Raw genomic sequence first — 27727 nt, 5'->3', positions numbered from 1 at the left:
TTGTGTATTTACAGAATAATAATTTTCACAGAGCTAAAGACATTAGTATTGAGACACTTCCTCCATGCGCATGCACAGAAAGGGATCCCGCTGTTTGATTTTAAAAACAAAACATTTAAAAAAACGCACGTTAATGTCCTCAATCTTTGGTGGGGCCGCCTTGGACATTATACCCGGGGGGATAATAAAGCAGTTTAAGACATATCTGTAAGTCAATACATGCGATATATTCTATGCAGTTCTAACCGAAACACAATTTCAGAAAAGGAATGCAAAAACAGAGCACAGAAAGGATGCAGTCAGGGTAAAAGTCCTTGTTGCTCCAGGACACCCGGTGGATACATGTGGAATTGCAAGTGGAAAATCTTCGGGTACTTTGCTTAAAATGTCCAGATGACTACTCTGCCCCTACCCAACCTCATGGTTAGCTCTCCCCTGTTCATTTAAACAGGTTAGTTAAGCCACAGACATTTTATATACACTAAAAGGATTTATTAACCCCTTAAGAACAATGCACTGTGAGCCCGCACATGTACAAGCTTCGTCGTGAAGGGGTTAAGCTCAATGATGCACTGCATCCCAGATTAAAAGACTCACCTGGTCAACCCAGCTCAGCGGCCCTTTACGTAGGTTATATATATATATAGCTTTTTAGGTAAGTCAGGTAAGGAAGGGACTCACCGGCTCTGAAGTCAGCAGGTACACGGGGGTCAGAGAGGGCAGAGTCCTCCGTTCACATTCTAGGCCCAGACCGTTCAGGACCTGTGCCAGCACCTCGTGCCTCCGCGGGTTGCTCAGCTTAAGAGAGTCGAACGTCCCCTTATCCTGATAAGCAAGTAATTCGGGGGCAGCTTCCAACTTCACCTTCAAAATGAAAATTCAAGAATGACTGCATTGCTTGTAGTTATGATGTTCATCCTCTTACAAGACAAACAAGCCAATGCTAGATATCTAATTTATTGTAGACTGTGTATAAAACATGTACATGTCTCGTATACGGTATGGAAGCCTATCATGTGATACTAAAAAAGGCACCCATAGCTTGTTGCCATGGAAACTGAAAAATCTTCTTAAATGGAACTCCAGAGGAGAATAAAAATGACAAATGTAACATTTTACTTACAAATTTGACTAATGGTTTGCCGAAGGGGAAATAAAACGTACACGACACAACCGACCCATTTCTAGCTTTGTTAGCCTAATCTGATAAACCTGACTCCTTACCGTACTGCTCGTTGTAAACCAATAGAATGGATCAGTCTTAATAACCCATCTAGAAACTCTGACTAATGAAAGTCTATAGAGGAATGGACTTCATTAGCATTGCCATAAAGCATCAGCTCAGCATGGAGACTGTGATTATTTACAATACTAGATAAAGACACATTTTGACATGTTTGTCGCATTCATGGCTTGATTAAGTATGACGCCACATGCAGTATAAATAGAGGATCATGGGTAAGCGAGTACTCGCATGTAACACAGTAATTGCTCTACAATACAACCATGGTGGGCAATCCCCTTCATATCAGCCACGACTAATAGCCCGGCGTTAAGTGCAGACACGGCTACTGGAAAAAGTTTTGGGCGGAAGTGACACTTTACAACATAACCGTACCTGACAGAGAACGGCTTCTCCTCCGCGGTCTCCGCAAGTCTGGCGAACCACCACCAAGTCTTTACTCTCATTGTCCAAATGACCCCAGCTCTCCATGTGGACTCCACCAGACTGTTTCTCGAACACTTTGCCGCTGGTCATCACGTCGAAGCTGGTCTCCGAGCACTCAGGTTTGCCGAAAACCAGAGCCTGAACGGACCCCTGTAGCGCTGATTTATGTTTAACCGACACGCTCCCAAAAGTGAAGTCTGACGAAAGCCCCAAAATCTTTCCTCCTCTGGACAAGTAAGTCATAAATTGTTTATGGACATCCGCGGGAACGTGCTCTGCGGCTACAACCAGCAGCAAGCAATTATCCATCCAAGGAGCTTTGTGGACTTGGTCATCGGGGATAGAGTATACGACGTATCTAGAAGAGTCAAAACTTTGGAGCAACACATCTTTGATTTGTTGAAAAGTCTCCCCGGGGGCAGCGCCGCAGTATATTAGCACGTTAGGAGGCTTTCCGCTTCGTTTGGGATTCTCCCCGACGCTGCCCTGATCCGCATGGTCTTCTAAGCTGATGAACTCGTCCGGGAGGTCGGGAATGTTCTCCGCAGAGGCAAACCGGACAGACTCTATGGTGCGGTTCTCCAGCTCCAGACATTCGTGGCAGCTGGAGAGGTGGAGATGATGATGCTCGCCGGGGGCAGATTCTTTGTAAGGGGCATCAGACTCTTCATTTAAACCGGAGCTGCCCTTGTGTTTATCTGGAGCTGCCATTTCGGTGCTTTCATTCACTCCCATGTCTGCCTCCGAGGACAATCGAACGGACGGTAGGGTGGATTTACGCGGCGCGGTAACTTCTGCCTCCTTTACGGCTTGTGTTTTATCTTCCGCTGTTAACGCTTTGAGCTGCACTGCTATAATAAAACAAATAAAAAGGTACATCAGGTTCTGGGGACAATACTATAAAATGCGTCCCTTTCCCCAAAATAACTCCATTCGAAAATGAAGTCCGCGTTTCAGCATCTGCTCCGTGCCTCTGGTTAATAGATGGAGCAGGACACGGTACAATGTAACCAAATCAGAAAGAACGAGCAACGCAGGCAATGAAACAGTCGCTGCAACTCACCATAGAAGCATTATCCGACGTCCAAGCCGCTGACAAAATAAACCCAACGACGGGATTACTTGGCAGCTAATTAAAAGCATCTGACAAACATTCCTCCAGAAAACAGACATTTTACACAGAACAACTCGGGTTTTATCTAGAATATTAAAGGGAAACTCCGGCCGTCACATGCGCTTTAATCCGTATGAAGCCGAGCTCTCCCTTTAAATGATCATTTAGGTACGCAGCAGGCTCTCTCCTGTACATTTGCCCCTTTTCCCCTCTCCATGGATACTTGACTCGCGGTAGACGCGTGCGCGGAAAGCGCTGCTATTTATTTCAGCCGCTGTTTGGCTGCTTCAAGGAGTCAAAAGTGGCTCAATAATCAGATCAAAAAAGAGGCGACGCACTGCAGCTCTGGAGCTGCAGCTTCTACTAAACGTATGGGACTTTTTATTCCAAACAGGTAAGGAATGCATATTAAAATGCATATTCCCACCCCAGCACGACATTGGGGGGAGGCAACTGAAACTTATATTTTAGCTAGTAGCTGGATTATAGACCGGGTATACAGGTACTCATCAGGCACATAGTCCATATTTCAACGTAACAGACCTCCTTCTTACCGTACAAAACATATATGCACACCTAGCGTAGATTCTTCTCCTCACCACTATTTTCTGCAGTCAAAATATCCACTAATTCCTTCTTGCCTAATGCTTGGGTGGGCTGGAGGATCTCTGTTCCCTGCACCCTCCTTGCCGAAGCCCAGCGTTTTTATATTTATATATATATAGCGAGGGAACAGAACTTGTCTTATTATACCACAGCCCGAGGATGCTCTCTCTATCACTGGGCTGCACCTCTATTATTGCTGCTATCTGGAATGTAATGAACGGTTAATAAAATAAACAGACCCAACAAGTCACTTGGTAAACGAGGGTCCTTTTCCCGATGGTCTGACTGATTGACGAACGCATGTAATATTATAAAGAGATGCTTCTTACAGGTAATTTTGTGAAGCAGCGATCCATTATCCATCTGCAGCCGGTCTTCCATGAACGCTATTCCCAGCTCGCTGAAGTTTTCAACGCTGGCTTCGGCAAGCAATTTAGAGGAATCTCCATGACAGAGAGCCAGGGGCAAGCAGTACTCAGACAGGTTCCGAATCTGGCCCGGGAGAGAAGAGAAAACACAGGTTAGTTGGGATTTATCAGCGCTGAACAATGGCCAAGACGCATATATTCAGCACGATACACAACATAGCACCCATCTTGGATTATTAGCTTATTACTGCTGGATAACCACGAGCCATAACTAAGGCTTAAAGAAGTATTATGTAGCTTTTTTCGTGGGAAATATACAGTACATACCTTAAATATACATAAAAGCAGACAGTTTCACCAAAACAATATACCACAACGGACCGGACATCCCTGCCTCAACCATCACTCGGGTTCCATCTCTTGGCCAACACCGAGTACTGGCCCAAATCCCATGACATGGTGCCTTTTCTTTTAAAAAAAAAAATCAGCCATGAATATTATAATGGAGCTCAAACACTCTAACCAAACGAACTGTGTTTAAATCTAGTTAATGATACTCAAATGAGTCTATTCACTAAACGGAGAGTTACCAGGAGACCTTCATGCATAATTACTATATACAGCACCATCTAAGTCTTTCTACTGGAGAAACCTGCCCGTATTCCCCCTTCATAACGATCAGTGAAGTCAAGGAGCTGAAACACAACTCTTCATTTAGTGAATAAACCCCAAAGGGTTAGAGGCTTAGGGAAGACTCCTAGACACCGATATGCCAGGACAGCCATCTCCGTTGAACATTATTCCCGGGCTCAGATAGAAGCTCTGGACCAAAGTGCATCCTCCGTGACCGATACGGCCAAGACAAGAGCTGCGGTGCAATCAAAACAAGGCTGCGGTAACCTGATCAAAGCCGCAGCGTGTTGCATTGCAGGCCAGGTACAAGGCAAGATCCCCATTCAGTCATCCCAAATGTAAACAGGGACGCTTTAAAAGTCAAGCCCTTCCTGTGGCTTGATGGGAACCTGAGCAGGTAGCCAACGCTTAACGATCAAAGCAAAGGAAGCCAGAACTTGCCCCAAACAAGAGGATTTCCCACCGCGGAGACCAAGCGAATCCCTTTGTGTCCAGAGAATACGAGCGCTTTCCTTGGGTACGCTTCATCATTACAGCCGGGGGCTGCTTCGTCAAAAGTGCACTCTATACAGGACCCTATATATATATTTTGACTTCAATCTTAAACTAATTGTTGTCTCCAGGTTCTGTATCAACCAAAAAAAAAAAAAAAAAGAATCCGAAGACCAAATAGTATTGGTTTTATAAAGCGAAAGACACATCGCGGACGGCCCTGCAATCTGCACAAATAAACATAATTCCCGTTTATTAAAACATCACAGACAGATGCGCGACAAACGCCCCGACTCCCGTGTCATGTCCGCTGCGTAGCAAGATGTGGTCTTTTAGGCAGCGTCAAAGCCTGATGAGAGTCCCGTAAATTGATTTGTCGTCAATAGAAGGAGTTCTGAAACTGCAGAGTTTAGAGGACTTTTCTAGAATCGCCTACAAATTCATCAAATATCACACATCTATTTGTAAACGTGGAAATATCAGGAGAAAACCTCTCCATTTGCTATTACTGTATACAGCGCTGGGCGAGGGGCAGTTACTGTATACAGCGCTGGGCGAGGGGCTATTACTGTATACAGCGCTGGGCGAGGGGCAGTTACTGTATACAGCGCTGGGCGAGGGGCAGTTACCGTATACAGCGCTGGGTGAGGGGCTATTACCGTATACAGCGCTGGGCGAGGGGCTGTTACCGTATACAGCGCTGGGCGAGGGGCTGTTACCGTATACAGCGCTGGGCGAGGGGCTGTTACCGTATACAGCGCTGGGCAAGGGGCAGTTACTGTATACAGCGCATAGAGGGGACTTCCCTTTAACAATAGGTGTAAGATAACACAATGGAGAATAATCACAAAAATCCAGAGATCACGACGTTAGGACGGCTCTGCCCAGGTTATACGCATTTCAAATACATATGTTGTTTATTCCAACATTCCGTGGATTTATTTACTTATTCAGCGATAAAACGAAGGGTTTGGGAGGATTCCACATGTTACACGGTAACACATATATCACACTGCTCTGATGTGCAGAGGGATTTATTATTTAAGGTTTTGTATCGATAGTTTACACAACACTTGGGGAGGAAGGGACACGGCTCACCTCTCTGGAGGCTCTTAATGCGGAGGATAAGGTTTCGCCAGGTAAGGAAACACTCTCGGTTATAAAGGCTATGCTCCCCTCGCCCAGATCGCTATCACCGGAGGATCCAAGCAGCAGCTTCCACTTGTTTAAATCTTCAAAGAGCTGAAAGACAAAAACAGTTTACAAAAGAAAGTTCAACGCGACACAGGCTCTCCAAGCAGCCAGCAGATCGTGGGCCGTTCCATACAACCATGCCATTCCATGCAACGGATATATGCATATATGTGTCTAATGTATCCACTCACGCACTGTTACCAGGGCAACAGCCCCGAAAATATACACTGAACTGTACGTGGAACCCAGCAAGGTCCCAGCCATCTTAAATATAACTTGTAATAAAGGGCTGTGACAAGTTACCTGCAGAGCTGTGTTTATAAAAAAAACGGCTCGGGGCGGCCACCAGCGAATTCATACACCTGCCAGGTGCTCACTTATGAGTCCAGGCCCCGCTGCACATGCGCCGTGCCAAAGGTTAGCGATCAACGCTCTATGTGCTATTAGTATCTTCAAAACCCATCTCAGAACATCAGAACACGACAAGAAGGCTGCCATGCTATTAAATTAATATTACATGCAGGGCGGCCCTAGCAGATATATATATATAATATATGTGAGAACCAGGGAGCTGCAGAGAGCGCCACCTTGAGGTTCTTTCCTATGTTAGCGAGTGAGTGCTGCTATTGGAGTGTTCCTGGGAGTGCTAGAAAAAGCTAGGAACCCTATATATTATATGCATAATGCATGTTTGAACCAGTTGATATTCAACTATGCATTATGCAGGGCCAGTTCAGACCCTCTTACAGGAGAAAGTGGCTCGTCACAATGCTAAGTGAAGCAAGCGATTCCAAACTATTGGTTTTAGCGACTAAACCCCCAAACCAAAGACCCAGAGGAAGATCTATCCCAACCGTCCCATATATTTGGTGATATGGGGAGTATTGTTCTATGCAGATATGGTGCTTTATTGTATGATCTGTCACACGGGGACAAAACATTAGCTAACCCTTTCCCGATTTAACAGGAATCAACTAGATCAGAATTATTTTTGGATATAAAAACCTGATTGAGGTTCCTTTAGAGCTTCAGAAGGTGTTTGGGAACAAATAATGGACTTTAAATCAAAAGTAAATGAATGCATATACTATAGATTATTTTTTTATACCCCGGCTTTATTTTTATTATTTTTTAAACACCAGTAATTTATCCAAAATCGTTCATGGCCAGTAACCAGTCCGGTATTGCTGTTCCTGGATTATTTTTTTCTAAACTGCTTAAAAAAGTTTCGGTTAGGGGATCCAGATATAATTTTTAACATGAGAACCTGTCAGGTTTACGACGGCAGCCGTCACCTTCACACAACTTTGCTCAGCGGACCTATGAAAACAAAAGCAAGGTTGCAGAAAGGAGAGCCTTTCACTTTACTTAACCCTTTAGACTCAACGCAAGAAAATAAAATTAAAAAAAAAACAATAAGAGAATAGGTGAATTCTACAAATACCAATATCTGGGAAATCACTGAAAATGTAACTTCTGGAAACATTGTTGTTATAGAAATTATGGCTTTATCCATATTATATTTATTTTCATACAAATGAGCTGTTCCCTACACTTAAGCCCCTCTTATTAGTGTTATATTATAATCTTATAGGTTATAAGCGTGTTAGACGATGGCATTCAGCTCAGTAAGGAGCCATACCTTCGAGCCATCCTGATTTATGTAGTAAAGTCCTGATTTTCGGGCACTACCCCGCTGTCCCAGTTCGGTAATCAGCAGGCCTGATCGGGCCAAACGCCGTGAAATCGCAAGGTGGTAAGCGGCAGAATTATTATTTGCTGGTTTCCATATTGCTCCCCGAGAGGCCGGCGTCTCACAACACGAGAGCGCGCTGCCGGCGTCTTGCGAGAGAAACGGCTTAGAATATAATTTGAACGGTTAGTACCTGGGAACCCTCAATGAGGAAGACTTTGCTGCCCACCTTCAGGCAGACTTTATCTTCCCCTGGGGTCTGCTGTCCACTAGGGCTCTTTATGCCGGGATGCGGGGGCCCCTGAGCACAGAACGTGAAGGAGCTGGTCCTGTGAAGCTTGCGCACACAACTCCTGATCAGCACAGCATAGCCGCTTCGGACACGCAGCCACAGATACACGTAGCAAAGGGTAATGAGCATGGCTCTGGGGAAGCAGGCGGGTGGGTGGAGGGCGCCTCGAAGCCCCCTGTTCAGAGATCTGGCATGGGTGAAACGTAGGTTATAGGCACCTTGAGGGCAAAAGCTGACAATTGCCGCAGCCCAGCATACGACACCTGCTGAGAGAGAAAAAAAGAATTTAATGTTACCAAAGTATATCACTAAGAACATACAGGTTCCATAGAACAGCATTATATATATATATATATATATACACACACACACACACACACACACACACACACACACACCATATACAAATATAATATATGGAAATATATATATATATATTAACAGAACTATTCTGCTAATATAATCACTTGCCAATCACTTCTGCCAAGGGCACCTGACAGCCCATGATGTAAAGCCAGGCGTAGACACATTGTGTGGGCACGTTGTGACATCATACGTGGATCCACCCGTATAAACGCGGGCAACAGCATGATGTCATAGAACATTCTACCTGCGGAAAGCCTGTATCTGCCCCTTTACGCACGTTCATTGCCCACGCACCATACATTTTGTATGTATTGTTAACAGGCATGTATTATGTCTCTTGTGCATTGAACACATTCCCTGCTTGTGACATATGCGTAAATCTTTGCTAATTATTTTACAGTTTGCTCCAAAATCAGATAATTCATTCGGAGCAGATGAAACAGAGAGAGAATAACGTTTACTGCAATTCCTTAAAGTGCTGGCGAGCTTTAGAAAACGTATAGAATATTCAGGTCACTTTATCATGTTTTGTTGTTAACTTAAACTTACATTTCATTTCTTTTTCTTTTTTTTTATTTCTTGAAAATCATGCTAAATTTCTTTTTGTAAATTTCTTGAAAATCATGTAAAATTCCTATAAAATGATTTTAACCTAAATTTCTTAAATGAAATCATTTTTGAGCTTTGACAAAAGTAACAATAAACGTGTGAGGACATTTAACCAAATCTTGGAGATAATTAAACAGGGTGAAGGCGGCTGAGTACGGCGTGAAAGCACGTCCAGCCGGCAGCACAGGAATGTTACCAGACAACTTTTAACACAATCTGTAAGGGTGAGATAAGTGGAACAGCCTTCCAGCAGAGGTGGTAGAGGTAAGAGCAGACTCGATGGGCCGAATGGCTTTTTTTTGGTATGAAACTCTATAAGCCAGTGTGAGCCGGGAGCTCGTGCCCTGTGTAATGTTTCCTGCTATACCGCTTTATTTAGCACCCATGGGGCAGTTTGGGTTTTTTTGTTGTTGTCATGGTTACCGTTGCTTCTTCCTACTACGTCTCAGGTCAGCATCCGAATGATTGTTGGAGCAGCGACATTGTACGGCACTTATAGCGTACGTGTGTTTTGCGGTACAAGGTGCGCCTCGTATACGATACACGTGAGCCGCCAAACGTCAGCAGCCAGAGGAATATATCAGAAGGGGGTGTCACTGCCGCCCCCTCCCCCGGCACTGGAATCACTACAAAAACATAGACTCTGCCGGCAGATGAGACCCAGTCGGCCCCCTCTACTCGACCTGTTTTTCCTGCCGTAAAGACTTATTCAGTCGTTGGTCTCATCTTAGATTCAGCAGCCATATGTCTGTCCCATGCATGTTTAATACCCTCCCTGTATTACCCTCTACCACTTCTGCTGGGAGGCTGTTCCACTTACCAAGCATATAGTAAAACTTACTCGCACTACAACATTAAGAAACAAAGGCAAATTAACCGTTTAAAGCCTGCATATTAATAATAGAATCCATCCAATGAATGTGCATTGCCTGCCAGCAGCTCCATTATTAGAATCACACACACTGTCCGCTATTATTCAATAACATAACGGCCCCAATGCACAAGGGCAATGCCAGCGCCTCACACACCAACTGCCCCAGACAGGGTAATCCCAGAAGGCAACTCACATCCTCTCCTGGGGCATTAGTGGCTCCAAGGCGTGAAAGTGGGAGCCCAACTTCTGTCACTGTCATACAACCTCCCCTTCACCAGCACGGGCAGCCCACCAGCCAATGGAAGCCTCTGCATCTAACGCAGTGACCTATTGGCTCATTCTAATCTGACTAGTGATTGGCACGCTACTGACAACTGCAGAAATATCGCCTTGTGATTGGTGGAGTTCTCGTCGCCCTTTTTTACATGATGTCGAACTACAATTCCCAAGATTCTCCACGTAGGCTTTGGCATGCTTGGAATCACGGTAGTTGTAGTTTAAGGGTAACTGGAGCGGTGCAGCTAAAGTTCAGCTGGGACTTCATTATAAATAAAGCTGGCTTGTTGTATAGGGGCAGTAAGGCAGGTTGCTGGGGTGTGCTATACGCTGCAGACCTATAATAATAATAATAATAATAATAATAATAGCTTCACTCACTGTTAAACCTCACACTTCTTCCACTGGAACTGAAGCTTTAAAAACTATTTACAAATGTATAGATGAAGTAATGTTACGATGTAATTTTATTTCCATAAACGAATATATTAGTTTAGAAAGCCAGCTACTGGTGAGGCCTAGCGCTACAGTAACCACTATGAGTGCTGAGGGCTAAATAACAATATATCGCGCAGCGAGGAGATCAGATTTTTCCTTTATGCACTCACGTGTACGTGCACGGAAAGAAGCGGGGGGATGGGGAAATGCATATGTCGGGATTCTTCATATTATTACTTATTGTTTTATATAGCGCCATCAAATTATGTAGCGCTGTACAATGGGTTTTATATATCTGCAAAGGGGTCACAGAGCAAACTGAAAGGTATCGTATGTATTAAAGCACGTGTGATGGCAGAGTGTCCCTCTAATCACACGTGTTTACCGGATATGTACGACGCAGCATAGTACTGATTTAAACGCAGCCCTGTGACATGTATTTTCTATAAACATCTCCCGTTAAATAAGTCACATGCATCAGCCCAGGGTGTCTTTCAGTGAAACAGACATTGTTTGTGTCATGCCGAGGATTCCCCATCTATGCAGTGCCATGCTTGACCGCTGAGCAGGCTTGTGTATTTAATGTCGGAGTCCACTCCATACCTACCGGTATGTTTATGCCGGGACAGACCTAAATTTGACTGGACAGAACCCCATAAAAGGGACTGTCCTGGCAGATTGGAGAGTGCTGGCAGGTATGCGGGCCCTGCCTTCTTATTTTTTACGTATCCTACTGCCAAGTAACAGAGCGGGGAGAGAGCCAAGGAGTTAGCCCTTGGGAAATTCCTATGTATGCTGGGGCTAAGAGTCTATACGCAGAATGTATCATTTAATGATTTATATAGCGCCATCATATTCTGTAGCGCTGTACAATGGATCAACAGGACATAACAAGTAGCGCATCACATATCGATTAGGACTTGAGAAATAAAAGGCGAAGAGGGCCCTGCTAAGACAAGATACGTTAAGTGCTGCCCTGCAGTATGTGGAACCCATAGCTGAGAAGTGAACCCCGTACTGTGCGTTTTTAGGATTATCGAGCAGACTTTGCTTTTCATGCCAGTAAGGAGTGTTTTATCGTTTAATTGTAAAGGGGGCTTAAGGAGAAGACAGGAAATTTCCACTCTGGATTGCAAGCTTGTGAGCCCTCATTACCGAATGTGTCGCTTCGTCTTACTCTGTCGGTTCTAGTTTTGTCCGACCCTTTGAATGTAGGGACTGTAAGAAGCGCTGCGGGAACTGTTGGCGCTATAGAGCCCTGACCTCAATCCCATGAAACACGTTTGGGATGAACTCGGACAGAGATTGTGAGCCGGGCGTCTCATCCAACATCAGCGCCTGACCTCACAAATGTTCTACTGGATGAACGGACTGAGAACTCCCCAAAATATTGTGGAAAGTCTTCCCAGAAGAGCAGAAGCTGTTAAGGGGGGGGGGACTAACTACATATTAATGTCTATGTATTTAAAATGTGATGTCATCATTGCCCCTGTTGATGTAATGGTCAGGTGTCCAAATACTTTTGTCCATTTTGTGTAAATATATATAATTTACCTTTTACTGCCACAATGGAGGCGACATTCTTTTTTTTTTGGTATAATTTAATCAGTAAATAAAGAATGGAGACAATAAGGAAAGATTAAAACAAAAAACTTATCACATGAACTGTCCTCGGTTATTATTTCCTAAGGGCTGAAGACTTCATTGACAGATGGATGATCCTCTAATATCAGCGGCGGGGGAGGGGTGAGGACTGAGCTCATTCTCCATAGAGAGATAAGGAGTGTGATAGCTGGGATGGGGGCTTTGGGTTTTAGCCCCAGCAAGTGAAAAGGTGAGTCGTGGCTGTTGATAAACAGAGCTGATGAGATGCCCCCTGTCAGTGAATGAGTTAAGAGGGAGAATCAGTCTTAGCCGTGACATCTGGTTCACTAGAGAGATCAATCAAAGCACTTTAGGGGATATAGAATATATAAACTGTTCACGTGTCACCTGGTTCTATCAGAAATATCCAGGTGAATTGTAATGCACCATCTTTGCATCAAATGGACCGGCTGCCTCTTTTTAGAACGTGGTAGATATGTGGAACAGCCTCCCAGCGGAAGTGGTAGAGGCTAATCCAGTGAGAGAATTTAAAAACACATAGGATAGGGCTAAAGTTTCTGTTGGAAACACACAGCTGTGCTTATAATGCGTAATACTCTTAGTATATTTATTATTATTATTATTTTATTATTATTTCTTTTTATATATATATATATATATATATATATATATATATATAGCGCCATCATATTCCACAGCGATGTACAAAGGATAAACAGGACATGACAAGTAGTGTATAACATAAAAAAATAGACTGACAGAAACAAGAGGCACGGAAGGGCCCTGATCGAATGAGCTTACAATCTATATATATATATATCTTTTAGAATATATAAATGGCTGCCTCTTGAAACACGTCGCCCGCATTTCTATACGTTATATTTATGGGGCAAATAAACGGAAGGTTCAGTATAGACCCAAAAATAAAAAAGGGAAAGGGGTTGATAGACAGCACCAAGTGCATGTATGTAATATATATATATATAGGAGAATTATTATTATTTGTTTTATATAGCGCCATCATATTCTGTAGCGATGTACAATGGGTAAACAGGACATAACAAGTAGTGCATCACAACAGAAACAAACGGAAAAAAGAGTGCCCTGCGCAGAGGAGCTTACAATCTAGAAGAATTATCTAATGATGTACATGGGACCATTGTAATGGAAATATAATTTCTCTCCTGATTGTGAAGATGCAGAACACGGGGGTTTATTTTTGGTTAAAATCTTAAAATCCTTAATGTAAAAATAAATAGTAGAAATTGGGTTATTGGAGAATATTTGCTGACAAACAGAGAAAAGGGACGGAGGGTTTTGCTGCAAACAGTTTGGTTTTGAAGATAACTTTGTATTGCAGATAACAGGATATCCCGCTTTCCAAACAGGAGCCGAGGAAACGGTCGTCCTCCTAAAAGTCTTCCTCGGTGTTTATGTCAAAACATCCCATGCAGCCCTTGATGTTTTGGATTTTACTGGGTTTTTCGCGGGTGGCCAGGAAGCCCCCCAGGTTAATAACTCCCATCACTATAGGCTCGGGGGGAGCATTGAAACGTTTCTCATTTATCATATATATATATATCATATATAAATACTTCGTTAGGATCATCGTTTAATTTTAATTACTTTTTCATTTTAAATCTTCATTTATTGTACAGCTCCCGGCTCTCGAGGTAATGTCACCGCGATGTTTCTTCTTCTGGAATAAATAGTATTTGTGTTGTTCTGCCGCAGGTGTGTCATCTCACAAAAGCACGGCTACCTTCCCTGAATATTCTTTTTTTTTTAATTAACTCGTAATTAGGCAATTAACTTGTTGCCAGGTGAACTTTTTGAAGCTGGATGTTTTCACGTGCTGCTGTCTTGCGTGTGAGGCGCATTCGTTCATACAACAGATACACTGGGAGTACTGGGAATGTTTGCCCATGTCAGTGGGGTTTATTCACTAAACGGAGAGTCTGAAGGAGAGTTGTGGCTTCAGCTTCTTGACTTATAAATTTCCATCTCCAGTGAGCTTCTGCAGCAGTAGGATCTTGGCTGGCCCTGTATAATGTATAGTTGGATTTCACTAAGTCCTCCTCGCTCATTAAGTTATACATTGTACAGGGTCCGCTCAGGCCTTCACACTGAATAGTAAAGTGAGTTAAAACCACAACTCCTGCCAGCCCTCCCTTGAGTAAAGAGACCCCGATGTTACCAAATACTACAATAATGTAATAGACCTTTTGTATAGCTACCAACAGGCCTGAATTTGCCCAGGGCTCCTGCTTTGAAGTGATAGCCCTAAAGAGTTGTTGGAAGGTATGGGTAGTAAAGCAATCTTTTTTATGCAGGTTCCAGTTTAAGGGAGAAATCTGGTTTCCCCACTCCAAGAAAAGACTTGCTTTGGGAAGCGGCCGCGGTGCCCGCAGATGTATCACGGAGTTGTTTCTGCTCTGCGTGCCAAACCGACTTGATATGAAACATTTCACAAGGAGATCTTACATGAATGCCCCTTTAATGTCGATCTGTCTATCTATTCTTCTCAAGGTTTATTTATGTAGAAACTACTAGACCAAAATGGAGAGGCCAGCTCTAGCAGGGGCTGCTAGCAGGGGCTGCTAGGATCTTTTCCGGGTTAACCTGGCACCAAAATGGCAGATGCCCCCAAGTCTGAGACGTTTTTAAGAAAAAAAAAAACGAGCAACCTATGAAGAGGATTTCAACTCCTATCATTCCAAGCAACTGACGTTATTAAACTGGCCGGCCAGCTGTTGGCATGACTTTTCCCACGGTGCTTCTCCTATGAGAGTTATGTAAGTTCTTTGCTATGCCGTAGAGACTTGTCGCAGAGGTGCTGATGTTCAGAACTGGCAGTTACCCACGAACGCCCTAAATACATATCCATTAACAGCTACGCAGCAAGCCACATAATTAGCAATTTACATGGAATTACCTGCTTCACAAGGAATCGCCGGCCCCCCAGGACAGAATAAGTAAAAAGATTAAAATTTCAGATAAATGCAAAATGCATATAATTATATATATATATAAAGAGACGTATGCATTTAACGGCTGAGAGTGGAGAATAAATTGCTGTAAATTTGGGGTGATATGGGGGAACAGTATGGGAAGAGGACCCCAAATGGGCAAATAGCTATTGGACTCACTTTAATATACAGTATCTCAAAAGTAGCTTTATGTGTTAACTGAACACTTCACTTGGGCATTAATCATAGAAAAATAGCATTTTTCAGCAGATAAGAACATTCGCTGCCCATCTAGTAGTCGGGCTTTTCATTCCTGCTGTAAAGACTCAGACCTTAACCATTTGTTGGTCTCGTCTTAGATTCAGGAGCCGTATGCCGATCCCGTGTATGTTTACATCCCCTCATTGTAGAAACCTCTACTACTGGGAGGCTGTTCCACTTATCTAGCACCCTCGCCATAATACATTAGAACCATCATTTCTAGTAATGCTGAACGTTCAAATGCTTCTGTGTTTATTTGGAAACTGGAAATCTCAGTTACTATTTATTATCTCCAAGTGGATCAGTTCTTCTAAAAGGACATTAGCCAAATGTATATTATCTTATACTGTAAAATACATTACATTACATATATATATTTATATATATTCATTATCCTTACATTATTCTCTGACTCTTTTGTCTGCATTTCAAGTTTTTAGCAGCAAAGTGTAAAATCCACCCTTTGTTTTCCAGTCTCCTCTCTCAGCTATGGGCGCAGCTGTTGGGAACATTCAAGCACACACACCTTGTTGAAGCGAAACACATTACAAACGCTGTCTTTGAACGCTCTCCCATCCCTCGCAGCCTTTGTACTAATATGAAAGCGAGAACAATCAGGTTCACAATAGCAGGTTTTTCTTTAATAAAGAATACGGGGCATCCCCAGCTGTTCTATAAAGAGCCATGTAAGGAGGATCTGTTATAAACACAGAATTCCATTGTTCGAACGTTCTGTATACCAACGTTTTCTTTATATATATTTGTTTTAATATATAGGCATAACTTGCCTGATGTATCAATCCGCCTTGTATACGCTCAAGTTGCCCACTTGCTCACTGATGTCCCATGTACAAAGTCTGATGTATAGTGAGGTTCACATACCTCCCAAGTGTCTCTATTCGGGATGAGCAGTCCCTCTTTGGGACTTCTGCCCCTCCTCTCTAGAAAAATGATTGCTGGGTATGGATATATCATAGTTGTTCTGCAGCCATAAACATTTGATCATTTCAGCTAGCTTCTTGCTAGCGCAACATGCAGATGACACTTTATTGCTCATTTGTTATAAATGTTGCAAATTACAAAAATGAACAGTTTTTCTATGTATTTTTTCTTTGTTTTTATTTTTAAGATTTTTTTACATTTGCATTCAAGAAACAGTATTTTAAAAAATATATTACAAATTAAAACTGTATTCCAGGAGCCGTCTATACAGATAATATATATGTGTGCCTGTATATTTATATAATATATATATATTACACATGTATTATTGATGATGCCACACAGCACAGGATAACACGTATACCTTATTTATTTCTTTAGTAAATACATTTATAAACTTATATCGAAACCAGCAAAGGGAACTCCTAGCTCTATATAAATGGCATGCGATGGGAAACTCTTTTCAGTGACAGCACCAATGCGTGTTCTTTTTCTTTTTTTATTCTATAGAAAATACTGTCCTTCTTCAGTTAGATTCTGTGTACCCCCCCCAGCTGTGCTGAGACATATGGGATATTATTTCTGTATAAAGCCTGAGGATTATGTTAGTAGCCCAGAGGTGAATCTCCAGCACATCCAGGTGTGGCTCCATTCATTCTCCTTTAGGGATTAGCAACCTCTGCTTCTCTCTGCAACTCCCAGTATGCCCAGACACCAGCAGTGAGCAGTGAATGGTTAATCTCCATTGGTGTCAGTATGCATTGAGGGCTGGAGGTGGTCTCTGTGGGGCTGATCCCTCCCTTGTACCTGAAGGATTGTTTGCTTTAGGTGAGAGCTGCTTATATAAAGGAGCTGGAGTGTGAGTGATCAGCGATCAGTGATCAGCGCACAGCAAGCTCCCACACAGACAGCTCTCTGCTTGCACCATGGATTCTCTCCACTATACACTGAAGGCGACCATTAGCCACATGTGCCACTGCTCCGCTGTCAGTGCCAGTGCAATGCATCCTGGGGAGCCAGACAGGTAAGCAAGGGGTTAAACCCACAGCTACACCAACTGATCTCCATGTAATTATATATATATATATATATATCATCCTTTCTCTCAATGTTGAATACCAAGCCAAAGATGAACTCATCACCCATGATGTTGAATGTAAGCTCTGTTTTCACACTGGCAACCAAAGGGTTAAAGCTGGATCCACATGTAAACTGCTAGCTCTACAGACAGGAGACTGTTTCATGTATAAATGTTCCTTGTTCACTTTTTACTATTATTAGGGGCATTATTGATAATGGCCTGTATTTTATTATTATTATTATGTAAAATATTCATTGGGTTAGGAGTACAAGTTTTAATTGTGCTTCTATTTTCAGCTTTTTTATGGTAAATGATTATGCCTAATGTTTTTAATTATTGGAAAATAAGTAAAAATATATTATATTATCTGGGGAAAATGATATTGTTTCTAGGTGAAAAAAAGATAAATGTGATTTTTTTTTCTTTTTTGCCCTTTGGGGTGAAATCTGAGTTAAAGTTCAGACAGTGTTTAATCTTTGAGGTGGCTGCACCCTTTCTTTGAAGTGAAATTATATAGGTTTGTAACTAGCAGGTGTCATAGAAATAGTGGTTAATATTACACCTGATGGAGAGGCATAATAATAGGGGTTTTCTGGAAATATTGACCTAATGAGTTATTAAAGGAACAGTCAGAGCCTTTGAATAAATACACTTGCCCTGCAGAGGAATGTGTGGGCTTTTATACTGGATTTCTAAAGCCCATGGAAATCCCCCCTTCTTCAGGTTCTGAGAGCACAGAAAGCATTATTAATGACTTGCTTTTGTTCACAGAGTGCTCTGTAAATCCAGCTCTTCAGTCTGGCACACAAACAGTTAAAGTGGAATGTCAATAAATGAATTCTTGGAATATTGCTACAGATTTTAGTGTATTGTCAGTTTGGGGAATTAAGCAGGTTTCTGGATTGAAATGTGGAAATTTTTTTTTTTTTTGCATTTAATTGGTGTTAAGCAGAAATTTTTTTTCTTATATCCATAAATGAAACACATAATATTTCTAACATTAATATTTTAGGTATTATTGTTTATTTTTTGGGGGGTAATTTTAAAGTTGTACATTTTAATTTAATTAGGGGAATTGGGTATAGGGGATTATATACAACGACAGAGGGCTCAGAAGGCTCAGTCTGGAGTGTGATCATTTGTCATTGATCGGTGTTCCCATTTTTTTTTATTTAGTGGTCGAGCGTTATGGAGGCCATGGGTGATGACCCTGGCAGATCAGGAACAACACAGACAGGTAAGTAGTAAATACATTTTATTAAAATGCACCTGATGCAAAAAGATGGAAAACTTGATTTTCCTATAGTGATTATTTTGATCCATACTATGGAAGCCAGTGGGTTACGTGCTCACCCACCAGTGGATTACGTGCTCACCCACCAGTGGATTACGTGCCCACCCACCAGGGGATTACGTGCCCACCCACCAGTGGATTACGTGCCCACCCACCAGTGGATTAAGTTCTCACCCACAGTGGACAGTAGGCAGTCTAGTTCATTGCGCTTAACTTTTTAGCTCTACACAAGGCATTCCTTTCCATGTTCTACTATATCTACAGCTTAAACATATTATTATTATTATTATTATTATTATTAAGTATTAATATTGTGCTTAGGTTTGTATGTGTAATTTGTGTCTCTATTCACAGTCAGACAAAACAGACGCCAATAACAGAGATGCTCAATCCAAAGGCGCGCATGGATTCCAACACCCAGTCCGGTAAGTTTTGTAAACCGCAGAAAATGACGCTTTATTATTATTATTAATAATAATATTATTAATAAGACCTAATGTAAAAAATATATATATTTCATCCAACCAGATGCTGGTTATTACTGCACTGTGAATGTAGATATCAAAAGGGAAGCATCAGTATTTTGGTATAATTTAGGTTATTTATTATATTTTATTTAGCACCAACAATTTCCGCACCCCTTCTTACAGTCCCTACATTCAAAGGGTCTGACAAAACTAGAACCAACAGCCTAAGACGAACCCATACATTAGGGAAAGAGGACACGGCCCGGTCCATCAGCTGGGATAAAGTTAATCATGTGGTCTAAAAAAGAATGGTAGATGATTTGATGAAACGTCCTTGAGCAGAATGTGTAATTGTCACTATTCCTCGTTCTCCAGGCTGTACATGCCCAAATCCAAAACCAATGAATATTTACAGCACATGGGGAAGAAGGTCTTGGCCAGTTTTCCGGTCCAGGCCACTATCCACTTTTACAACGACGACACCGATTCTGAAGAAGAAGAAGAAGACGATTATGAAATGGAATTTTACAGGCACTACCAAAACTTCGACCAGGATCCAGGGAAGATGGCGGGAAGCACGTTGGAAGAAGACTCCACGCTCCCATCCAGCCACATTGGCCACTATGGAAGTCAATAATTACAACGTAATCTTGATTTATTTGAAAGACAGATTGTTTGGAAAGGGATGGCCACGCTGATGACGTTGTTTTGCAGATCATTGACTCAACAGGCTTTCATAAATATTGAGGAAGGTTCTCATGAAGAACCTCAAGTAGTCCACAGATGAATGAACTCAACTCGTTTTGACATCCATTCCATCTTGGTCAGCACATCCATGTAAAAAATATCCAGGCGTGTATTTACTAAACCAGGAATTTACTGGTGAATCGAGCCCTGGAACTCACAACTTTGCTACTCTTGCCGTTATATGCGGCTGCAAAGGAATACAAAGTGTGAAAACAGAAGTCCAGAATCCTTGAAAATCACTTGCTTCCAGTTCAAAAGCCACCTGAAGTCAGGCAATGCATAGACTACCTCGTTTCCACATATCTATCGATTGACTATGATGGTCTATCTTGCTGATCAGAAGACAAACCCAGAGATATATCACATGACGCTAAATGTTTCTCCGTAACGATGACATCACCCCTCCCCCACACCGCTTTCATTAGAAAAAACGGGCAAATCGGCTCCCAATTTTTGAATCTACAGATGAAAAGTTTGCACTCCTGTAATTTATGTAAATATGTTTACATTTTTTTTGTATAATGTCTGCTTTGTACATAACATGATTTTGTCACCATGTTGTAAATATTCTACAGAGATGTTTAAATTTTGTTGCGAAATCTTTTTAAAAATGTACTAAATAAAAAAAAAAAAAACTCAAGCAAAAAGAATTATGCAGAATGTCTGGAAAATATTAACAAAAAAAGACTATTTTATGAAATCCTATTTAAAATCCTATGAAAGGCAGGCGATTGTATTTCCGTAGATGCTTTGGGTTTGAAAACGGGTATTTATTTATAGCCCCCCACTGGGGCATTATTGTCCTAGTGAATGATTTGGGGAGATACGTAAATTTCTGATGCTGCGACAAAGTTTTGTCACCATAGCAACCAATTGAATGTGGCATTCACCAGAACTTCTATATGGTATATTGCCATATTTTGATGAAACTTTACAAATCTAGCAAATAGTCTTCTTTTTTTTACTGTGCTGGAGTGCTGGACGGACACTAACATTATTAATGATTGTTCTATATAGCGCCATCATATTCCATAGCGCTGTAACATAGAGAATAGAGCGGTCTTATATAAGAAACTGAAGTCAGAGCCGGCATTGGTTAATAAAGGAGAGGAGAAGTACAAGCCAGAGCCGAGACGGCTCAATCCCATCCTCTCATCGAGGCCCAGGTGTGGCCTGGGGCACACGTCTAGTAATCAGTGTATATTCTCATTGATAAATTACTACCCTGCAGAGCTAACAATCTTAGCAAGACGGAAATCTTGGCAGGTTTTTAAAAGCCTTACAAGGGGTTAATGGCTGAGTATTTGGGGATGTATGGAGTGTGAGTACACACTCACAATGGGAAAGGAAAAATCTGGCATTTAGGGCTCAACAAGTGGAATTTAGTCAACCAGAAGAAGAGCAATCAGTGTGTGTGTATGTGTGGGTGCATGTATGTGTGTATGTGTGGGTGCATGTATGTGTGTGAGTGCGTGTATGTGTGGGTGCGTGTGTGTGTGTGTATGTGTGTGAGTGTGTGTATGTGTGTGAGTGCGTGTATGTGTGTGAGTGCGTGTGTGAGTGTATGTTTTTGGGCAACACCTCGCATCATTGTCTACCTCTGCTTTTCCATCACAAGCTCTGTCAATCACACTTGGACAGTCTTGAATTATATTTCAAAAGGAGACAGCCGCCTAAAGAGATTGCGCTTTAAGTAAATCAGGACTACGTCTCCCATCCTCCCCAGCCAGCCCCTGAGCTGAAAGAGCATTATGAGAGATGTAGTCCTGCAGCAGCTGGAGGGCCACAGGTTGGACGCCCCTGAAGTAAATAATGTAAAAATAGAACCACTAGAAAAAAATCTTTATTCATTCAAAAGCACAAGAATTATTAATTTGAATAATTTACATTTAGTGGTCCTTGGCGGTAGATGCTCAGTCCGATATACAGTCCGGAATTTCATAAATGAGCCTTCGAGATGCTTCAAGTATTAACCCTATAATATCCATCCCAAGGATTTTTGTAATTAAACCTTATCTATAGTGATTCTAAATTGTCACCTGAATTCAAGCAGGGATTTCGCCAGACTCGCTACAGAATTCCCCTGTATGGGTATCGCAGTATTTGTGGCGTTTGGTAACATTGTAGACGTATCCGTTTCCTCCTCGCCCCCTGTGCTCATTATCTCAAATTAGGCCCATTGTCAGCGGCGTATTGTGGCCCAGGCCAAGGGGGTTGTGCCGCATAACCGGGGGCCACATGGCCCTATTAGATGCTTCATGGGCCAGAGATCTCCCATGTAGCTTATCCATAGACACCATGGAGCCTCCATAGTGACCTTGGACTCCAGGTAGGGTGACCGCATCGGCCATGTTTTCCAGGACACATATAATTTTTACATATTGCTGACCAGCCCAGATAGAAATGCTGCCCTGCAGTATGGAGGATGCATAACTGACTAATCGGTTCTCTTCTATAAGTCTATACACCCCACATACTCCAGGCAGCATTTTATCCGAGGCTGGTCAGCAATATGTACAAATTATATGTGTCCTGGAAAACATGGCCGATGCGGTCACCCTCACTCCATGTCTCTGCGCATTGTACAGCGTCGCGGAATATGGCACCGCTATATAAATGAATAATAACCGGATTATGAGGAACAAAAGTCACTGCCTCAAAATCCAGAAGTCTAAGTACACAAGGGGGTATTGCCCCTAGCCGTCCCTTAATTGCCCCCAAATATTCCATAGACTTAAATATCATTACTGAAGGACAATGGCTGACCTTTGGCTGGCTTGGTGGAGTGGCGGGCGAAGCCATGTACAATATTTATGTCACAGATAGGTGTTTTTTGAATGCTATTCGCCGGGTATGCGCTGAGGTCTTGCTTTGTTTTGCGTTTTTATCGGTCATTAATTATTATTCTAGCAGCAACCCGGGAATCTGAATATTAATGTCTTTTATATTTTTTTGGTTGTGCGCTCCTCTGCGTTTGTATATTTTTTGTCTGGCAGATAACTATGAGGAATGCAGTTCAGAACGGCTGAAATGGTGAAAAGCAACTCATTAGTGATTTATTAATAAAGGAGACTCCTGATTCACGGATATTTTTTTTCCATTTGCCGGCCTTTCGTTACGAGAATAAAAAAAAGATCCGCATTTCGGGCATCTGCTGCATGAATTCCTTATTCGAACGCATTTAATAATATATTATATATAATAAATAGACTTAAAAAGCAGAACGTCACCTGTCACCATTGCCGCCGTATTGTGTTTCCAACCCAGAATGTAATCAATCACGTCGGCTGCGTGTCATATCAATGACTGTCACAGCGGCCAAACGCTACCTTGGGAAAGTCGTGTCCCGTCCCGTGCGGCGGGTAAACGTACCCCGTGCGGCGGGAGCGCTCAGTAGCTGTAGCGTTGCTGTGTACTGTAGGGCTTGTGACCTCTCCTCACCATGATGGATGACCCAAAGGTCGCCTTGGTCACCGTCTTGACAGATCCCACCAGTGTCGGCAGAAATATGAAGACAAAGGAGCTGACGTGAGGATAGACTGGTATACATTGTACACACATTAACTAAAATGTTTCTGATTACGTATATATTGTACTTATATGCCCCCTAGGTTACGGCGGGGGCTCCCATCTTTATTTACATTATCAGTAGGGTATCTGGCGATGTGCGCTAAGCAGGGTTTGGTTGCTTCAAGTAGAGGAGCAGGAGAACTTGGACACAGTTTTCTCCCTTAGATCCTATTTTCTCTCTATCATTTTCCAGTCCTCTCTATGGTTGAGAGCCGCCTTTCTCCGCTGGACTTTGGACGCTAAGAGATGGTACCTGCCTAGGTTGACGCTCCACAGATGGAGCCATGAGTCTTGTTGCCTTTGGTACCATTTGTGGCATAAATATTTCCGGGACACACCGCGTCACACGTATCGCAATCAGTGCCGAAGTTCTGATCTCCACGAGGATTCCAGGTCTCGAGAACTGGATTCACCAACAGCGGAGGATCATGGGAAAGTGAAACGTAAAAATAAATGATATTACAAATATTCTCCACTTTCTTTCTTGGACTTTATGTAAAATCTCTTATTGTCACCAGCGATGTATTTAGCTACCTAGGGCAGAACCCCCAGCCGCATCCAACCAGACCCCCCCCATGCGCGTCGGCATCTTCACTGCTTTACATGACTCACTATGCCTTTAAGACAGGAAGTGCCGGGCTATGACATCATATGTGACTCACAGCCACGCAGTCCTTTTAAATGCACAGACTCCATAGTGTAAAATGGGCCAGTTGGATAATAAATGGTGATCTGCCGCGCCCCCTAGGCCAGGAATACGTCATTGATTGTTAACTTTTTCAATAAATATTGTTAGTTATTTTATTCATCAATACAAAACTTTTTTTTTTCAAAAATACATATTTTTACACATTGACACTAATATTACCAAATTGCGTGTTTAGCATTTAATATTATTATATTATAATATATTATGAAGACTCAGCAATAGTTTTAGACTTTTTTTAAAAAAAAATATCTTGAAATACCTATTTTTGTGATTTTCTATTTCTAGTGATTTTTTAAATAACGTACCGATATACACCAAAAAAAAGAAAAATATTATTTTTATTTATTTTTTATTTGGTCCCTTATTTTACGTATTTGATTTTTTTTATATACAGTCGCAAAATCTCCAGTTTCCGGCATTGTAAGATTTCTATAATCACTGCGTAGCCGGCCTTGACCCTCACAGTAGATGATGGCTGGTGATTTGCAGCGCTTAGTATAATCTTACAAATCAGCGGCTGCATGAAGTCATGTCAGTCAGGTGATGCTTAAGCTAGATGCAAGGAAGTTTTACCTTACCGAGGGAGTGGTGGATAAGCGGAACAGCCTCCCAGTAGAAGGGGTAGAGGATAACACATTAAGGGAATTTAAACATGTATGGGATAGGCATAAAGCTACCCTGAATCTTTATAAATCATCACCATAGAATTTAGGGCAGATCAGACCCGTTCGGCCCGTCTAGTCGGCCCGTTTTCCCTGCTGTAAAGACTCTGACACGACGTGCAACAGAGCAATAAAATACAAAACCGAAACGCAAAAAATCCTTATTGGGGGGGATTTTATTGATTCCTATTAAGAAACCTAGAATTTGTCAGCAGACATCTTTCCTGATCACTCCTTGGACTATCCCACGCATGTTTAATACCCTCACTGTATTACCCTCTACCGCTTCTACTGGGAGCCTGTTCCACTTATCTACCACCCCCTCAGTAAAGTAAATCATCCTTACGTTAAATCTTACGTGAATGTCACCTAGCGAATTAGATGATTTATACTGCTACGGATTAGTGTATATCTCATTCAGAAGTATTCTGTCCTTAACCAAGGAGTGTTACTCAATACAAAGTTTAATAAATATTGAAAGGTGATGAAGGATAATGTGATTTTTTTTTCGTTCAATTCTTGTAATTACACACCAGCAGAATTATCATCGCTTGCCATAAGGAAGGGCGGCAACATAAAAAATAATCACCAGATTAGACACATAGCCTGTTTTATGTTATGCCAATAAATTTAATTCTTTTTTAATAAAAAACATATATTTTTTTAATAATCTGTTAAAATATTATTTACCTATTATTATTATTATTTAAAATACCATCATATTCCGAAGCGTAAGCTAACATGGGTTAATATTGATTCATCATATGATCGCTTTAATTAACATTGATAAAAGGTTTTAATGTCTTTCGTTATTAACCTTTTAGAGTAATTGGGTCTATTTAGCCTCTGCACGGAGTTGGGGGGGGGGTTAGTATTGCATTGAGTTTCTCAGCCCTCCGGCCATCAAAGTGTTAATATTAATCATAATGGTGTCAGGAGGCTGCTGATAAGGTGAGGTCAGTAGTTGAAATTGAGGGCAAGTTTGTTACCTAGCAGGGCCAGGGGATATTTGAGCTGGCTTAGTTTACTGGAGACCCGTGGGTAAATCATTACATGGACGGGGCTTGGAAGAGAAGGGGTTAAGGTGCTTGATGGCAGAAAGGTTTGTTTTTGGTGATAGTGGAAGAAAACGCATTGATGGACAGATGTGTACCAGCGGCAGACATCTGGAGGTGAAATTCGGCTGTCATGGGGATTGCGTTTAGAAAAGGACTAATGAAAGGAATAAGACTGGAAGAGGTTAATTCCCTGGCTCATTGCGAGGGTTAAACATGAGAGTACACGCACTATAGAATAATAAAAGCTGAATTGTACGCTCCTTTGAGCAGGACCCCCAACCTCTTCTTTCTGTAAATCCAAATTACGTTATGTCCTGTTTATTGTACAGCGCTCCAGAATATGATGGTGCTATAGAAATCAATTAAAATATCAATAAATCAAATAGTAATACTATCTATTACGGGTCTATAAACAGCCTTTATAATATATATATATATATGTATGTATTATCGTGTTACATACAATGGGGTCACCTTCATCGCTAAATGAAATATTGGGAAATGAATGCTTGATGTTCATTTAAAGGAAGAGATACAGAATTACAGCACAGTTCCTCGTCGGTTCAGGAGGCTTGGGTGCTATTGAAACAGATACCGACAGGGTTCCACTCTCATCTCGTACCTGTAGAAGAGAAAAGTTTGGGTGTTGCTCCATCAATGAACCTTAAAAAAATAATTCATGCTACTGCCCCTTTAAGCAAAGGATTTAAAGTGATGCTTCGGGGTCCCAGGGAGCCCCCTAAACAATAACTCATTTACATGCATTATTCAAAATTCAAAGAAAAAACGTACAAGGGTGACCCCACGTAAACTTAAAGGAACGGCAGCTATCATATGCGCTGCAGGGCTTTATCCGGCTGTGTGAAAAAAGTGCGTTTTCCATCAGGTTTCACACACATAATGACCATCGCTCCGCTCGGTGCTGATCCGATCGCGCTTCTCTTTTATTTTTGCTTTTTGTTTAGGGACTTGTTATTTACAAAATATACGGCAAACCGGTTAAAGAGTAACAGCCGGGACCCGGCAGAACAGAAATCCCGGCTTCAAAGTCTCCTCGTGTACTCGGCACTGTGTGGGTTAAACACAACGCCAAATGCATCACTGATAGGATCTGGACGCGTCTCACCGGCCTTTCATCCCCAAACATTCAAGCAGCCAAAAGATTCTTTCCCAGAGCTTTTAAGACATCAGGAATGACTGAGAGCCGCGTGGCCGTCTAATGGGGCACAGACAATATTTATAGCAATGGAATTGGGTATATTTTAGGTTTTTTGGATGATTACAAAAATAAAAAATAAATATTTATACATAGATATATTCAAATGTATATTATGTGCTTGTAAGCCTTTTCAATCACATATCTACTTTAACATCCCTAACATATTCCAAGAACTTTAAGCAAGATTAATTATTAATTATGTAGCGCCGCCATATTCTGCAGCGATGTACAACGAGATCTCAGATACAGCCAATCATTTGCTCCAAAAACATGGACAAACCTTGGAAAAACTATGTTTAGCCCGTTTCAGTTATTGAAGAAGTATATCAAAGCCAAACCTTTTCATAGTTCTTTTTTCAGAGTAATCATAAAGTTACTTTTTTACCATTACAAAAAATGGTGATTTTTATTTGTTTTTGTATTTTTTTTTTTTAGATCCTCTCACCGAAACTGCGGATGTTTAGCGAGCATACGCAGGAATGGCTCTTATTACTACAGAGCATACAAAAAACCTCAAAA

General features: G+C 41.8%; 2 protein-coding genes across 5 annotated transcripts in view; one reads left to right on the top strand and one right to left on the bottom strand.

Moving 5' to 3' along the window:
• HLCS (holocarboxylase synthetase) overlaps nucleotides 1-10208 on the bottom strand; it is a 64525-nt gene extending 54317 nt beyond the window's left edge. The window contains exons 1-6 of one of the 4 annotated variants that reach the window (XM_053456274.1): nucleotides 10104-10208; nucleotides 8280-8324; nucleotides 5981-6124; nucleotides 3719-3881; nucleotides 1619-2520; nucleotides 682-864 (exon numbers count right to left, since the gene is read on the bottom strand). In XM_053456274.1, the coding sequence (XP_053312249.1) occupies nucleotides 682-864; nucleotides 1619-2520; nucleotides 3719-3881; nucleotides 5981-6124; nucleotides 8280-8324; nucleotides 10104-10169 (1503 nt within the window). In that variant the 5' untranslated portion in view covers nucleotides 10170-10208. Of the gene's footprint in view, nucleotides 1-681; nucleotides 865-1618; nucleotides 2521-3718; nucleotides 3882-5980; nucleotides 6125-7962; nucleotides 8328-10103 lie in introns of all 4 variants that reach the window. The other 3 variants (XM_053456272.1, XM_053456273.1, XM_053456271.1) reach the window with 3 other exon arrangements.
• A 7088-nt stretch (nucleotides 10209-17296) lies between these two features.
• RIPPLY3 (ripply transcriptional repressor 3) lies at nucleotides 17297-19903 on the top strand. Its single transcript, XM_053454583.1, has 4 exons — nucleotides 17297-17425; nucleotides 18659-18719; nucleotides 19131-19201; nucleotides 19619-19903. The coding sequence occupies exons 1-4, from the start codon at nucleotides 17328-17330 to the stop codon at nucleotides 19878-19880; spliced, it is 492 nt and encodes a 163-aa protein (XP_053310558.1). The 5' UTR covers nucleotides 17297-17327; the 3' UTR covers nucleotides 19881-19903.
• The last annotated feature ends 7824 nt before the right edge of the window (nucleotides 19904-27727 follow it).

The sequence above is a fragment of the Spea bombifrons genome, chromosome 2, assembly GCF_027358695.1.
Source record: "Spea bombifrons isolate aSpeBom1 chromosome 2, aSpeBom1.2.pri, whole genome shotgun sequence".
NCBI classification, from domain to species: domain Eukaryota; kingdom Metazoa; phylum Chordata; class Amphibia; order Anura; family Pelobatidae; genus Spea; species Spea bombifrons.
The sequence above is the reverse complement of the archived record's forward strand: the minus strand, read 5'-3'. Positions and strand labels throughout refer to the sequence as shown.